Genomic DNA, 14900 nt, shown 5'->3' on the forward strand with positions numbered 1-14900 from the left:
CTCCCTTTTTCCTTTGTAGAGCTTTTCCCTCTGATCCGCCTCTTAAATGCAACTCCTGAATTTAGACTATTAGCCTGTTAGCCATAGACATCCCTGTCTTATAGTTAACCCGATGTACAACATTAATACCGCACGTAGTACTTGTAAGAAAGTAGAATGAATCTTGTAAACCTGAGCCGGCCCGAGACAGAAGCAAACTAAGCAGCGGTTTAGGGCCCCTCTGCGACCCCAAACAAAATGAAACTGTGAATGTTTTATCATTATTTAGCATATTTGAATACAATTTCGGATTAATAGCCAAAAATGTGAGTCCAATCCCAAATTTGGGGAATTCCTATGGGCTATGTCAAATTTCGGGACTTTAAAAATTTTGGGGGTGCTATGCACAATTTGAGGATTTTGGTAGAGCTACATCAAATTTTTATATTATATTATATTTTATACTTCTAAAAACTATTTATATTTACACTTTGACATTGTGCCAAACAAGTATTGTTTTATTTTTACCACATAAGTGCAGTTACTTGTCATAAACTGTAGATTAGGAATGAGTGAGAAGTTATTAAATTCTGCTCAGAGAGCTGATATACTTGCTTTAACTACACATTTCACATGTGCATTATGGCTACTGTCTGTATCCAGAGTCAGCAAGGGAAGATTCTGCTGTCATCTGGCATCTAGGCTATGTTCTTTTTATTCTTCCAGGTACCCACAAAGTACCCAGCAGAGTATATGAACACTGATGGTTGCGTTGCAGCTGCTTGTCTAAGTGTGTGTATTGTTAAAAGCTAGTATGTCACAAGCCTTATAGGGCCATAAATAAGCTTTGTCCAGCCATGTAGTAAGTGTACTGTGTGCAGCAGTACTGTAGCAGACAGCAGTGAAACGTAGGACTTCTACAAGTGATGACAGTTTTATCCTTTGTGTTGTACCATCCCAATAAACCAGAGGCAATAAACAAAAAGCTTTTATTAAAATCACCCACTCACCATTACCCAATCCACCAGACAATATCACGAAAACCCACCCAAAATAAACCCTCACACTATTTTTACCTGCTGTATACCATAATGTACAACCCTGTGTCTGTGTAGTTAGTAGTCTGTTTTAATCATCAGTATCCTGCACTGCGCTATCCTGTGTGACTTTTCTTTTCCTTTTTACTTTTGTGCCTTTTCTCGTTTTTCCTTTCTGTCTTTCCGGGAAGACTGAAGCCACAGCTGCCACAAAGAAGGTACAGTTGGGTGGTAGAGAGAGATAAGCGAGTCTGACAAACACTTATTACCTGTAAAGGACACTTCTAATTTCGGGCTGTGATTCTAGTGAGGAGAGTGTGTATGTGCAGGCTTGTTTGTGTGTTTCCTTTTGTTCTTAAAAGCAGTTCTTCACTTTTTTTTCTCCTCCCAAAGTCTTGAAAAAGTACATCAAGTGAATTGAGAATTTATAGTACCTCTGTGCATGTTTTAAATGATCCATTGAGTCTGGTAGTTGTATGTAGGAGATAATATTTGTAAAAAATATATATACTGTGCTGAACTAGCAAACACTGTTGTGTTTCTATAGGCGTAGGTTGTTTTTTTTTGTTGTTTTTTTTACAAATTTGTGATGTTAGAGGCCATAGAATTAATTCATCTACTATTCCAGTTTTAGGCTTGACTCATATATATATATATATATATATATATATATATATATATATATCTACCCTCACACTGCTCTTGATTAATCCTCCTGTCTAATGTTGGCGAGGATTTTGTGCTGTATTTTCATTCATCTCTCAAGGACACCTCACACACTCATGTGCGAACTCACCTCCAAATGCCTATAAAGATGTTTCACTATGCTCGACACTTGCAGTTCACAGAAACACAGCTGTACATTTCATTTTTGGATTCAGACCAAGAGCAGACTTGGTCTGAAGGGGCGGAGTGGACAGTCCAACCTTTCACTTCACTCACTGCTACATTTCGCAATTAAATTGCAAGATACTAAAACACTGTCACTTGAAAGTCACAGCCCTCCTTTAGTCCAATTATGTTATGGCAGTTTGCCCAACGTCCTCTATCTAATAACAGTCATCAATGGCACACTTTCTACAAAGACACTTTGGGATGCTTTATCTTGCAGTCGTCTGGCCACTTGGCTGGTGTAACATGAGGTGCATACTTGAGGTCCTACATACTAATGAGCTTCAGGCTGTATTTCAGGTGTATTGAAGGTCTGTTATCAGGCTCCTCCAGGCCAATTTATCTGAAAATTGCACTTTGCAACAATAGTTTCTTTATAGTAACTGACAAATTAAAAAATTGTTAATTATTATTGAATGTTTGTGATAGCATATGCCGTCTTCACATCGTTCAGAACGTAATTGCGAGTAGGGAAAAGTGTGCACGTCAGAAAATCTGGGATCTTTGTAAACCGAAAGCTGTCAAGTTTCTGGTTCAACAGCTCTTTGCTTGATTGCCTCAAGATGCTGCTGTCATTTCTTTGTATTTACCTGCATTTACTTGAATCTAAATGCAAACCATTCAAAACCATGAAGAAAAGGTGATCAGTAATGTCATAAGAGATATAGAAAGTTGACAAATATGCACTCGAAAGTTGGAAAGTTGGATCCATCCATCCATCCATCCATTTTCTACCGCTTGGTCCCGTTAGGGGTCGCGGGTGACTGGAGCCTATCCCAGTGACTTTGGGCCTTAGGCAGGGTACACCCTGGACAGTGGCCAACTCGTCGCAGGGCTAACACAGACAACCATTCACTCTCACATTCATTCAATACGGGCAATTTAGAGTTATACAATTAACCTACCTCTTTGGACGGTGGGAGGAAGCCGGAGAACCCGGAGAGAACCCACGGTAACACGGGGAGGACATGCAGACTCCACCCAGAGAGATTGTGTGATGTTGGTCTGGTCCGGGAATCGATCCCACGAACCCACGATCTTCTTATTGGGAGGCAGGAGCTTTAGCCGCTCTGCCACCGTGCACCCCGAAAGTTGGATCATGTTGTCTAAAACCTCTTTAAATGTACCAAAAACACAAAGTCTTCCTTTTACTCAACTGCAAAAGTACTGTTTTCTGTGTCCATGGCATGCCATTTCTAAGTCAGTTAAAGTTTAACTTATTTTCATGCTGAATCGTTATGCCCGAATTACCCACAACACAATCAAGCCATTAAAATGATACCACAAAGGCAAGAGGACTGCCTGCAGTGCATTTTGGCCCCGGGGCCTCCTTGCGGCCAATGCAGCCAGGTGCTGAAGTGAACCTGAGCAGGACATCAAATGCCTGCCAGATCTAGAGGTACTCTGCAGCTGAGCCTGATCCTTTTAGCTTAAAGTTAACTAGAATTATTACAGTGGTTTAGACTTCGTCACCTGTCAAATTTGAAGAGAAGATTGCATCAAAACAAGCTTCAGGTTCCCTGGTTTGCGATATTTTCACCCGAGAAGTACAAGAACGCACAGATCTCACTTAAATATGGACTATTGGGTACTGAAAATGCCTACAGAGAAAAGAAATCTGAACATCCTTAGTATGTAAGAGTCAGCTAATTTTAGATCCCTTCCACCTTATTTCTACTTTCTTATTTTTTTTATTTCTACTAACTGTGCTTCCCACTAGGTTTATTATATGTAATTATGTTAACCAAATTCAACTTTTTTTCTGAACGACAACCTCCTGCTGTCAAATGAGTTCCACTTAATGTAAAAAACAAAAAAAGATTTTCATCTCAGCCTCTCGTGGTATATTTTTGAAAACCTTGAGCTTGAGCTTCAGGAAATAGTGTGCTCTTTATAGCTTGAAGTGCTCTTTTCAGACACTGTTGAACGGGTTTGGAGAGGCATGAATGAGTTTGTCATGTGTTTCTCCAGATATCTACAAACTCAGCTGAAATCTTGTTTAGTCACGATCTTTGCTATTTGCATTTTAGTCAGCATTTCTTTCCTGTTTACTGATTTGTATACATTCACCATCCAGCTGCGTCGTCACACACACACAAAACATGCCCACACTGTTAGTCACTGTGTGTATCTCTGACTCATACACTCTTTGTAGTCACAATGTCTCATCTTTTGACACTGAGAAACGAATATGGTGTTACACACTCTTACTCATCTCGTCTACACACTCGAAATGTATTCCTGCACTAGAAATCATGTACATGCACTGTACAATGTTTGCCTTTTCAACCACCATTCGAATCTGCTTCATACATAATTATTTTGCTGCAAACTGTGTGCACAGTTCTGCCCAAACATCCGAAAATGCGAGGAGAGAAAGAGGAGAAACTACGAAGATGTTGCTATTGATTGTGTCAATGTGAGCTTGTTGAAAAGTTGAAAAGCTCACAGTACAGAAATAGAGCTCGCAAAAAAAGACAGCCACCTTTGGTTTTGGTTATTTATTCTTACTGTAAGTACAATTACTCCAAAGTGTGCAGTACTTGACCATAAACAGAGACAATACCTGACGTTTCATTACTTTTAGTTCAACAGTGAAGTTGGACTGTAGCCTCCTAATGTCCAGAGGATGCAGCTGTGTCACTCGAGCTGCGATGCTCCTGCTAGAGCAAATCAAAGCCTTTCTATCTAATGTGTCGGTGCTAACCCGACACACGAGCAGAGTGTCATACTAGCATTTCTTTTCTCCGCTCTGATATCTTTATACACCTTGGGCCTCATTTATCAAGAAAGTTGGTATTTATTAAACATGCGTTCGTTTGCACACGTGCATGCAACAAACAAGGATAAATCCCACCTTTTCTACACCCATCTGCTCGTGCATAGACAAAAAATACGCCCCAAAAATGTCATATATGGTGAACGACATGCCTTTGAAAGGCCTAGTAGCCTAGTATACGCACAGTTTTGTGCTTAAACACAGTTGATAAATGAGGCTCCTGCTCTATTTTTGCTGGCCCTGCTTTTATCTTGCATGCATGTGTATGATTGCTTGGAATTTTTCACATTTGACATTACGCTTATGTTTAATATTATTTTCCATGTGTTAATCACAATTAAGACAGTTTTTAATATACTGTACATATAGGCAAACTTTCTTTGCCTTGTTCATATTAAAGGCAGTCTTTTCACAGTGTACAAATACTGTTTAGGTGATGGACCTAGTACATAAAATAAAATACAAACTTAGCTTATATTGTTCTCACTTTAAAATGAAATCAGTGGGTGTTACTGAGCTATATTTAGGTATTTTTGGGGTGGTCTTTTTAATTGGTAAATTATTGTTTATAATGTGAAGTTTCCTTAATAGTGAGAAAGAGGTAAGATAGAAAGACATAGAAAAAGAGGAAAAACCAAAAACAAGGAAAAATTAAACAGGTAAATCTGGTTTCAGAACAACTGGATGTACCAGACATTGAAACCGCAGCTGAGATGTGACAGTGGCCAAGCACCACTGAGCTGACATTTCAGGTTTCGGCAATCTTGCGGTGGCTGTATAACTGATTGTAACGGCTTTAAATAACCTGTTATCACCTTTCTCCTCCATTTATGTGTGTGTGTGTGTTGTAGCTGGATACAGAGGCAGCTGACATCCTCAATGAGCTGCAGGTGAAGCTCAGCACTGTCCTGGAGAACTTCAGCACCATGTTTGCAAAGAGGTAACACACACACACACACACACACACACACACACACACACACATTATTGCATGGATGTCTGAGGAACAACCCCCCACCAGCCTTGCAGAAGTTTTCTTGTCTAAGTTTGTCTCTATCGCCTCTCCCTCCAGTTTCCAGACTCGTATTAACGGCTGCATGCGTCAGATGGCTGAGATCCTCTACCAGATCAAAGGCCCACCCAATCACAACACTGCAGAGGCAGATGCTGACAACATGCTGAGGCCCCTAATGGAGTTCCTGGATGGGAAGTAAGTCAAAGCCTGAGACATACAGTGGCTCCTGTTGTAAGCCGCTAGCAGACGACCGCACGTATGGCTCTCTAACTTTTAATGTAAGTTATCGTTACCCATGAAACCACTAATTTCACGAATTAACTTAATTGTGTACTTTCACTCTATGTGATTTTTGCTAGCTGACCATGGGTAGAACAGCTGCTTCCCAACCCAAGTGACTTTTTGTCTTTGTTTATTTATCTACACACTAAAAATTGGGCCCAAAATGACTCACTTCCATCCCACTCCAGTGGTTGCCAGTTTGTTGCACAACCTGCATATTTCATGGTCGAGTGGCATTAAGCTTAAGCTAAGTTAGCTAATATGTGCTAACGTCAGTGTCCGTTTTTTCCACACTAACTGGCAACTATACCACGTGATACCAACGTTGTTATACTATTGGCTCACAAGTAGAAGCAGACACCTCACACAGAGATAAACAAAACATTCATTTTGGACCCGTCAACATTTTTTAAAAGATTAATTCACAATCAATCACAATTTTTATTTTTTTTTTTAGGAAAAGTGATTTATTCCACACCTTTCTAAAAGCTCTGTGGATGTTTGTTTATTACATAAAAATGTTATCAACATAGCCTTTAACCCAAACTGGATCAATTTTTTGTGTGTAAATACTGAATTAATTAGCAGGAGACACTTATCCTAGATGAGGTCAGGAGCATTGGAGGGCAATTTAAGGAGGTGCACTAACACAGCAGGTGTTCATTATCACAAGGGTTAAAACATCAAAAATAATTAAAGAATTTTACAGTCCTCGAAAAACATCTTGAAGCCCTCTGGAGGAGCCAATCACCAGTTAATCTGTAGCCTCCCAAACTGAAGCAGGAAGTAGCTGTGAATAAACTTTCTCTGGATGAATTAGTGCTAAAACCTAAAGAGGAATGGACGTGGTAGCCTGGGTTGGAGGTGTCAAAATGTTTTCGTGTTTAAATTGCAGAACACACTTTTGTCCACCAATAGAGAAGCGAAGCAGAGATACATTTCTGTATAATAATTTCAATTCACAATAATGATTCAAGCATCTATCCTGCAGTAAAGGATTTTATGTGAGTCTATTCTGTGCACACAACATCTTTTGCATGTCTGTCCATCCTGGGAGATATTGGGCTACATAAATAAAATTGACTTAACATATACAGGCTGTTATCCAGCAAAACCATATCAGCTTCTTGAAGCTAGTTATTAAGCCAGAAGTCGTACTGACAACTGTAAAGAAATACATTTAACAGCACTTCGATAGAACAGGGGTTTTCAGTCAGTGTTTTTCAGTGCTAGTCAACCTTACTGGAAAGTGCAGATTAAGCATTTACAGAAAGAGAGCTTTGTGTTTGAAAAGTTACTGTTACATTTTGTCTCGACTGTTTCAAACTAACATGGCCGGCCACATCTTTCGCTTCCCTCGCAAGCAGATTTATTGGAATTTATGAGGCTACAACAGTGTGATATTCAAAAGAAAGTATATTATGAAAAAAATTATCTGACACACATTTACCTCTTTCACAACATACATAGGACATTCAGGATACATAGGTGCTCCAATAAACATGCACACAGATTTTGCCACAATTATCCCGTTTTGATGTGTTACTGTTTGTCCATTTTGTTTTTCTTAGTTTGTTGTTGTTGCACCGATGCTCTCATCATTGTTTGTTTTGTATGTGGGTTCATTGTTGTGTATACCCCTTATTATGTCATTATGTTCACTCTTTGCACAGCACTTAGGTCACTAATGAAAAAAAAGAAAGTATATCATGGAAGGACTGGTGGAGTCTAAATGCTTGATAACTGACATCTGCAATGATTACCACTGTACAATGAAGACCAAACAACTTTTAGCTCACATTTTTGGTGTTTGTGTGTGATCCAGTCTCAGTATCTTTGCTGACATCTGTGAGAAGACGGTGCTGAAGAGGATCCTGAAGGATCTGTGGAAGATCGTCCTGAGCAGCCTGGAGAAGACCATCGTCCTGCCTCAGAGCAACGACAGTCTGGTAAGGACGACCCTCCCACACATGATCAGCGGTAAAACCGCTCTGCGCTGGCTGTGCCACTGTGTTCCTATGGGGAGAGCGGTGAAGCACAACCCTTGGCGGGGAGCACCGCTCAAAACTGCCTCCAAACGCTGCGCTCAAAGTTCAAATTATTTCAACTTTGACCTCGGTTGCAGCTGACCTTTCAAAGTACAATGAGATAATAGCTGTATGCGACGTAGCCAGAAGCGACACACGCAAGCAGGGGAGGTAGAGAGTGATGGAAGACAAACTCATACTCTGTGTTTCACAGTTCCCTGAACTCTGTAACACAACATTTAAAAACATACCATGATCTCACCAGGAAAAGTAATGCATGGCGAAATGTCAGCAGTCAGATGGGGCTACCTTGTTTGTGAATAGGCATATAGTTTACGAACTTAGCTAAATCCAATGCTAAAGATAGCTTAGCACACTTTTTGATGACGTATATTTGCCCCGTGGTAAACAAAGAGCAAATTTCTTATCATGTGAAGGCAGCTTAACCCCAACCATCACAACTACATGCCTTACCCCAACCCTAACTCTAAACTAAACCTAATTTTAACCATAAAAGAGTACTCAACCGATTTATAATAACACTGCTGGACTCATGACGGACAATAAAAAACAAGGATCAAAATTCTCGTCTTTTTTATTCCACACATTCTCCTTACTTCTCAAAACCTGCCGCCTACATTACCCACAATGTGTCATGCTAGTAGCGGTTAATGTAGCCTCGAGCTGCTAGCCTCACGCAGAGATGAGGAGCAGGCTACAGAGGTCTGGTAAACTCCTTTCTAACTCCACACCCCCAGAATTCTTTCATTTTTAAACTTACACAGTTATTAAAGGACAATATTTGTGCATGTTTTTGCCCATTAAGTACAAATCACATACACTATACTTATTATTGCCAACCATTTTTGAAAATGTAGTCTTTTTTTTTGGACTGATTTCCTTTTAATGTCTTTTTCAGGGTGATGTTTTTGTCATGTGGTAATGGAGCAGCAGGCAGGGACTGTTTTGAAAATATCTGAAAATCGGCTGCCAAACAGCAACAGTTTATAACACACGAAAAGACCGAATTCACATACGATCATATTCACATTCAACATACATGTTTCTGTGTTGCTGTTGTTGTGTCTACCAACAGCAAAGCTCATGAATTTAGTGTCGGCAGCAAACAAGTTTCCCTAAATGCACCAAAACCAATTTTGACAAAAAATCTAAGTGAACACAATGTTTACTGATATAAATGATATATCTCATCAAAGTCTCTGCAAGTTGATTATAAAAGCAGAATAGAATGAAAGAAAGGTACTGTAGTAAATCTGCAAATATACTGTATGTTGTGTATATGTTATGTAGTGTTGGATTATGGTAGTATCTCATCGCTCAGCTCCAGTAAGATCCAGCAGCTGTGCACTGCTGCCACCTAGTGGTGGATGTCAGCAGGTGTGTTTCTCTTCTGCAAAATGTTGGAATGATCTTTACATGAGTTTGTTCCAGTTTGATTTATTCTGTGAATATGTTAATCATGTTGAATTATTGTCCTTTGTACAGAGAATTGTGATGTACAATGAAGCATGAAAATATCACATGAAGTCTCAATATAATGCACTTCTTTTTCTCTCCTCGTCCTCCTTTCTCTGCAGGGTGCCCAACTCCTCACAGCAGCTAAAGGACTTTCTAATCTCAAGGTAACACACACATAAAGAGGCGGAACCACTTGTATGTTTCCAAAGGGACATTTGAAAGCCTGGATTTTGGTTTAATACTTGTCACCATGTTGTTAGTTATTGAAGCCAGAGAAGAGGGCCAGAGCCTGGATTCTAGCAAACAAGCAGCAATTACAACACACATATATTTTTCACCATTATAGCTTATTAATGGAACTAATTATTTACAATATGCCACCAAAACATTCACAAGAAGAAGTAAAATTAGCTTCAGAGACCACAAGTTCTTGCGGAAAAAAGTTTTGAAATTTGGGGAGTTTTGTCAGCATCGACAGTGGTAGCTGTTCAACGTAAAGCATTTGTACATGGGCTTCAATAATCACTGGTGGCTACCTATGAATGCCTATGGATTGCCTAGTTGGAAGACTACATAGGCTGAGTAAAATGTGGATGTTGAAAGAACAGTGAAGATGTTTTCCCCTCCCTGTTGAGCACCTAACCACTAACTGTTTTTCTGGAGTCTCAATTCCCTATTCAATCAATTAAAGAAAGACGCTAATGATGTGTGTGTGTTTAAGTTCAGAGTCAGTGTAGATGTACCGATGAGGGATCAATGGTCTGATAAATGTATTCATATTATTATGTGGTTATTATCCAACATCTGAATTTAAAGGTCCAGTGTGTAACATTTAGGAGGAGCTATTGGCAGAAATGGAATATAATATTTATAAATATGTTTTCATTCATGTATAATCACCTGAAAATAAGAATTGTTGTGTTTTCATCACCTTAGAATAAGCTCTAATGAGGAAGGTTTGTCTAATGTCTGTGAACTCTGGTTTCTGTAGGGAGGTGGTGAAGCCAAAACCTTGACGCCCAAACAGTGTATAATTATTGATGCAGGGCTGGAGACGATCAAGGTAGGTGGAGACCTGCACATTCTCATGTCAAGCAAGAAACAACATGGAAAATGACTTTTATATGATTATACGATTCACACTCATGTATTTAGTTATCCAGCAGAATCAAACTGGATTTACTGAAAAAAAGTGTTCTTATATGAATGTTTTTAACAACAAAAATCATAGTACTTTTTTTGTACATATTCAACATATAGTGTAACATTTTATTCTGTAACAAAATGTATTCCTGTTAAAACATACTTCTACACAGCTGTGTGTATATAGATTCGCTGCACAGCTATTTTCAACACTCATCAAATAATTCCAATTAAGCACCTTGCCATATAAAAACAAGACAATATACAGTATATACTGGACTTGCACTAGCCATGTTTAGAATATTACCATGCACTATCATTGTATATAATTAGAGTTTGGTCCTTGTTTTTAGTTATAATTAAGTTTCTAGTTAAGATTTAGTTTTTAATGTTTTTATTACTTATTTCTTATCTACTTCTTTGGATGTCCTTATGTTATTTTTGTGATTCTTATGTGTGATTTGGTGACTGTAACAGTGTATCTATCTACCTAAAAGGATTTTTTTCTCACCTTCACTGTGCTGCTCTCTTTTCTTTCAGCAATACTTCCATGCAGGAGGTAACGGGCTGAAGAAGGCGTTTGTAGAGAAAAGTCCTGAACTGGCTTCACTGCGTTACGCCCTCTCCCTCTACTCCCAGAGCACCGATGCTCTCATCAAGACCTTTGTCACCACACAACACTCCCAAGGTGATCATAGACACACACACACACACACACACTGAATGTATATTATATTGGCTTTTCGGGGTAGGATGTCCCTCAAATTGCCTAAAAAGTTTCTTAAACCTCTGCTCTTTCCTTTCCTCTCAGTGCACGGTGGGATGGGCATCAGAATCACTGGCAATGAGAAGATTCGACCTGACAGGAGTAAGTCCACTACACTCTGAAATAAGGGGTTTCTTGGATTCCACAGGGAACCATCAAGCTTCTTTTTAGGCTTCCTTGAAGAAAAATACACCTCAGTGTAATCCGGAGGAACACCGAAATATTGGAGGTTCATGAAATGAAACTGATGTGCTTTTTGGAGCTTTACTCTATTAACTAACAAGGCACATTGTTGCAGTATATTTTGCATGTTTTCTTGTTAATGAAAACAAGTGTAAAACTGTCATGTGATTAAATTGTAGAGCTATTTCTAAAGCACTGCCTGTTGCATAGTTTTCAGTGGCAAGGCATCATGTCATCGTCATCCCTGCTGCAGCAAAGCACCTCATTCTGTGTGTTGGCAGGGTTTTTAAACTGTGCTGTAAATTAGAAAAGTATCACTTTATCAAAAACTAACTATAAAAGTATAAGATATGGTGGTGTGTCTTTAATATTACCCACTTTTCAAATTATCTCTATAGTGACAAAAGGGATTTTTAACAAGTTTGTCCAAAGCTGAAATGTAAGATTAGAAAATGGGTCACTGCAACAGCAATACGATCAAGATAAGAATAAAAGAAAATCATAAGCGTGAGGTTTAAAGATGTTGTTCATCATGTTAATGTGTGATGTGGTGGTTGTGTTCTGCAGGCTCGGGGATAGAGAAGCCCATCGGAGAGGCCGTTCTGCAGATCGACATGATGCTCGGGAAGGAACGCAAAGTCAATGTCAGAGGTGAGACTCTAAATTCAAAATACACAAACATTTAAAATTAAATCCTGGTGTTTTAACTACAACCATAAAGCTCTAAACTACATACTGTCCTAAACCGAACCTCTTTCTAATTAAAACCTTAATCCTAAATCCAGGACCAAATCTTGAATGTAGCCTTTAAAGAACCATACTGGTGGTTTTACATGTTTTAGCCGATTAACTGCTAGTCATTTATACCTTATATTACTGCCAACCACATGGGAAGTGAGCAGAAACTACTTTATAAAAATCTCCTCATAGTTGGTGTGTTCAAGTGCTTGTCGTAAACTAACATCTTAAGTTTGACATTTATATCTAACAGCAACTACACCAGGGACAACAAAACAAAATGCACAAGACAATCTCACCTCAATGTACAGTCTTACGAGATCAAGGATGAACTTTGAAGCCCAACAAACATTCAATAATAACTTTATTTATATATAGCACCTTTTAAAAACAGAGTGCTTTGACAGACACGGCATAGCAGAAACAAGATATCCAGAGGGCAATAGAACAGCAGAAAGCCAAACAGAAATGCCAAAACAAAGCAAGACAAAAAAATGAAGACAAGACAACTTAAAAACAATGAAAAACATGACAAAGGAAATAAAAACAAATGGAAACAATAAAAGCAATAAAGAGACGAATAAAAGGACAACATCACATAAAAGCAAGTCTATAAAGACGAGTTTTAAGAAGTGATTTAAAAGAGGGCATGATTCTGCGAGCCTTATCTCCTCAGGCAGGTCGTTCCACAGTCGAGGGGCCCTGATGGCAAAAGCACGGTCACCTTTAGATTTAAGCCTCGACATTGGAACGGCCAGAAGGGCCCCACCTGAGGATCTAAGGCTGCGAGCTGGCTCATATGGGGTCAACATTTCCATTATATAGCTTGGGACCAGACCCATACATGCTTTAAAAGTGATAAAATCAATTCTAAAACGAACATTGAGCCAATGGAGAGAAGCCAGGACTGGGGTGATGTGATGTCGTATGTTAAAACCAGCAAGAAGCCGAGCTGCTGCACTCTGAACCAGCTGGAGGCGAGAGAGTGACTTTTGGTTTATGCCAGAAAGGAGGGAGTTACAGTAGTCAAGTCTAGATCAGATAAATGCGTGAATAACTCTTTCCAAGTCAGAGTGTGAGAGCACTGGTTTAATTCTGGAGATGGTTCTTATTTGAAGGAAAAAGGACTGGACAACTTTTTTGATTTGTGGTTTAAAGCTTAGATCAGAATCAAACAGTCCCCCCAAATTTCTGGCAGTGGCCTTCACATTTGCAGACAGGGGACCAAGGCTATTGTCAATGAGACTGATGGGGTTTGGGGGATTGAACAATATGATTTCTGATTCTGAGTTGACATCACTGAGGCAGTCTAAAGCTGCAGCTAGGCTTTTTGGGTCACCAGGTCTCAGGGGAAGGTATATCTGTCTGCGTAGCAATGAAAAGAGACGTTGTGACGTTGAATGATTTGGCCAAGTGGAAGCATGTCAAGAGAAAATAAAATTGGACCTAAAATTGAACCTTGCGGTACACCACAGGTAATGTGAGTTGTAGAGGCTGAGTAGTTACCTATGGTGACCTAAGGTTCTTTCTAAAAGGTATGAATAAAACCAACCAAGTGCAGTGATGCCAACCCAGGTTTTAAGTCAATGAATTTAGTCAATTAAAATGGCATGATCTACTGTGACAAAATGTTTCTGTAACAGCAACCCCCACTCCCCTGCCTGACATCCAGGGTTGATGGAGGTGTGTATAATTAGGTGGGGTTGCTTCAAATTAGACATACTGTAGGTGTAACAAGATATACAGACAATAACACAAAACAGTAAGACATAAAAACGTTTTTTTAGTTGTTTAAATAAATAAATTAATTAATTAAATAAATATTTTTTTTATATGAAGAACAAGAAAATTAAGATGTTTTTTTCAAAAGATTCCTCATTTGCAAAGTCCTTAATTACTTTGCCATAAATACAAATGAATAGAGGTGAACAAATGTGTCTCAGGGCTTTGCAAGTTAACTGAAACAGATAGAAAATCTAATTTCTTTGGAAAATGGTTAGAAGTAATGCCAAGTGATGGGCACTGTATAATTTTACACTCTAAAAACATGTAAAACCACTAATGTGGTCCTTTCAAAAAGGAAGCAAGGGAAGAAATATTTTCACTTCATTGTGAGGCCATCTTAACATCAAACAGCAGACAGTCAGCAATAGCAAACTGGGCACAAAATAACAAGATCTAAAGAGAATATTAAAGAAACATGGTGGTGACGTGACCTTATATGACCATCAATACATGTATATATAAATATATACACATGCAAACACCTTATTATACATCTACATCAACACTGAATCTCTCTCCTTCTGTTTTTATACATCTCTCCATCCAGTCATCGCAGCGAACGACATGAAGTGGCAGACATCAGGGATGTTCCGGCCTTTCGTTGAAGTCTCCATGGTCGGCCCCTTCCTGGCCGACAAGAAGCGCAAGTTCACTACAAAATCTAAGAACAACAGCTGGTCTGCAAAGTTCAACGAGGCTTTCCTGTTGTGAGTTTGAAACCTGAACTTACATTTACAAATGAGCAAAACAGCTAAAATGTGTAAATTAGTGGCTGATTTTTTTTATGTCCTCTTCT

At 39.0% G+C, this 14900-nt stretch overlaps 1 protein-coding gene across 4 annotated transcripts in view; it reads left to right on the forward strand.

Moving 5' to 3' along the window:
- Window positions 1–14900, forward strand: part of LOC122875723 (protein unc-13 homolog B-like) — a 177741-nt gene that overhangs the window by 160046 nt on the left and 2795 nt on the right. For 3 of the 4 annotated variants that reach the window (XM_044195163.1, XM_044195162.1, XM_044195165.1), the window contains 10 exons: window positions 1208–1234; window positions 5538–5626; window positions 5759–5896; window positions 7809–7932; window positions 9609–9653; window positions 10481–10552; window positions 11173–11320; window positions 11444–11500; window positions 12149–12232; window positions 14652–14811. In XM_044195163.1, coding sequence (XP_044051098.1) covers window positions 1208–1234; window positions 5538–5626; window positions 5759–5896; window positions 7809–7932; window positions 9609–9653; window positions 10481–10552; window positions 11173–11320; window positions 11444–11500; window positions 12149–12232; window positions 14652–14811 — 944 coding nt within the window. The remainder of the gene's footprint in view (window positions 1–1207; window positions 1235–5537; window positions 5627–5758; window positions 5897–7808; window positions 7933–9608; window positions 9654–10480; window positions 10553–11172; window positions 11321–11443; window positions 11501–12148; window positions 12233–14651; window positions 14812–14900) is intronic. The other variant, XM_044195166.1, reaches the window with a different exon arrangement.

The sequence above is a fragment of the Siniperca chuatsi genome, linkage group LG5, assembly GCF_020085105.1.
Source record: "Siniperca chuatsi isolate FFG_IHB_CAS linkage group LG5, ASM2008510v1, whole genome shotgun sequence".
NCBI lineage: Eukaryota > Metazoa > Chordata > Actinopteri > Centrarchiformes > Sinipercidae > Siniperca > Siniperca chuatsi.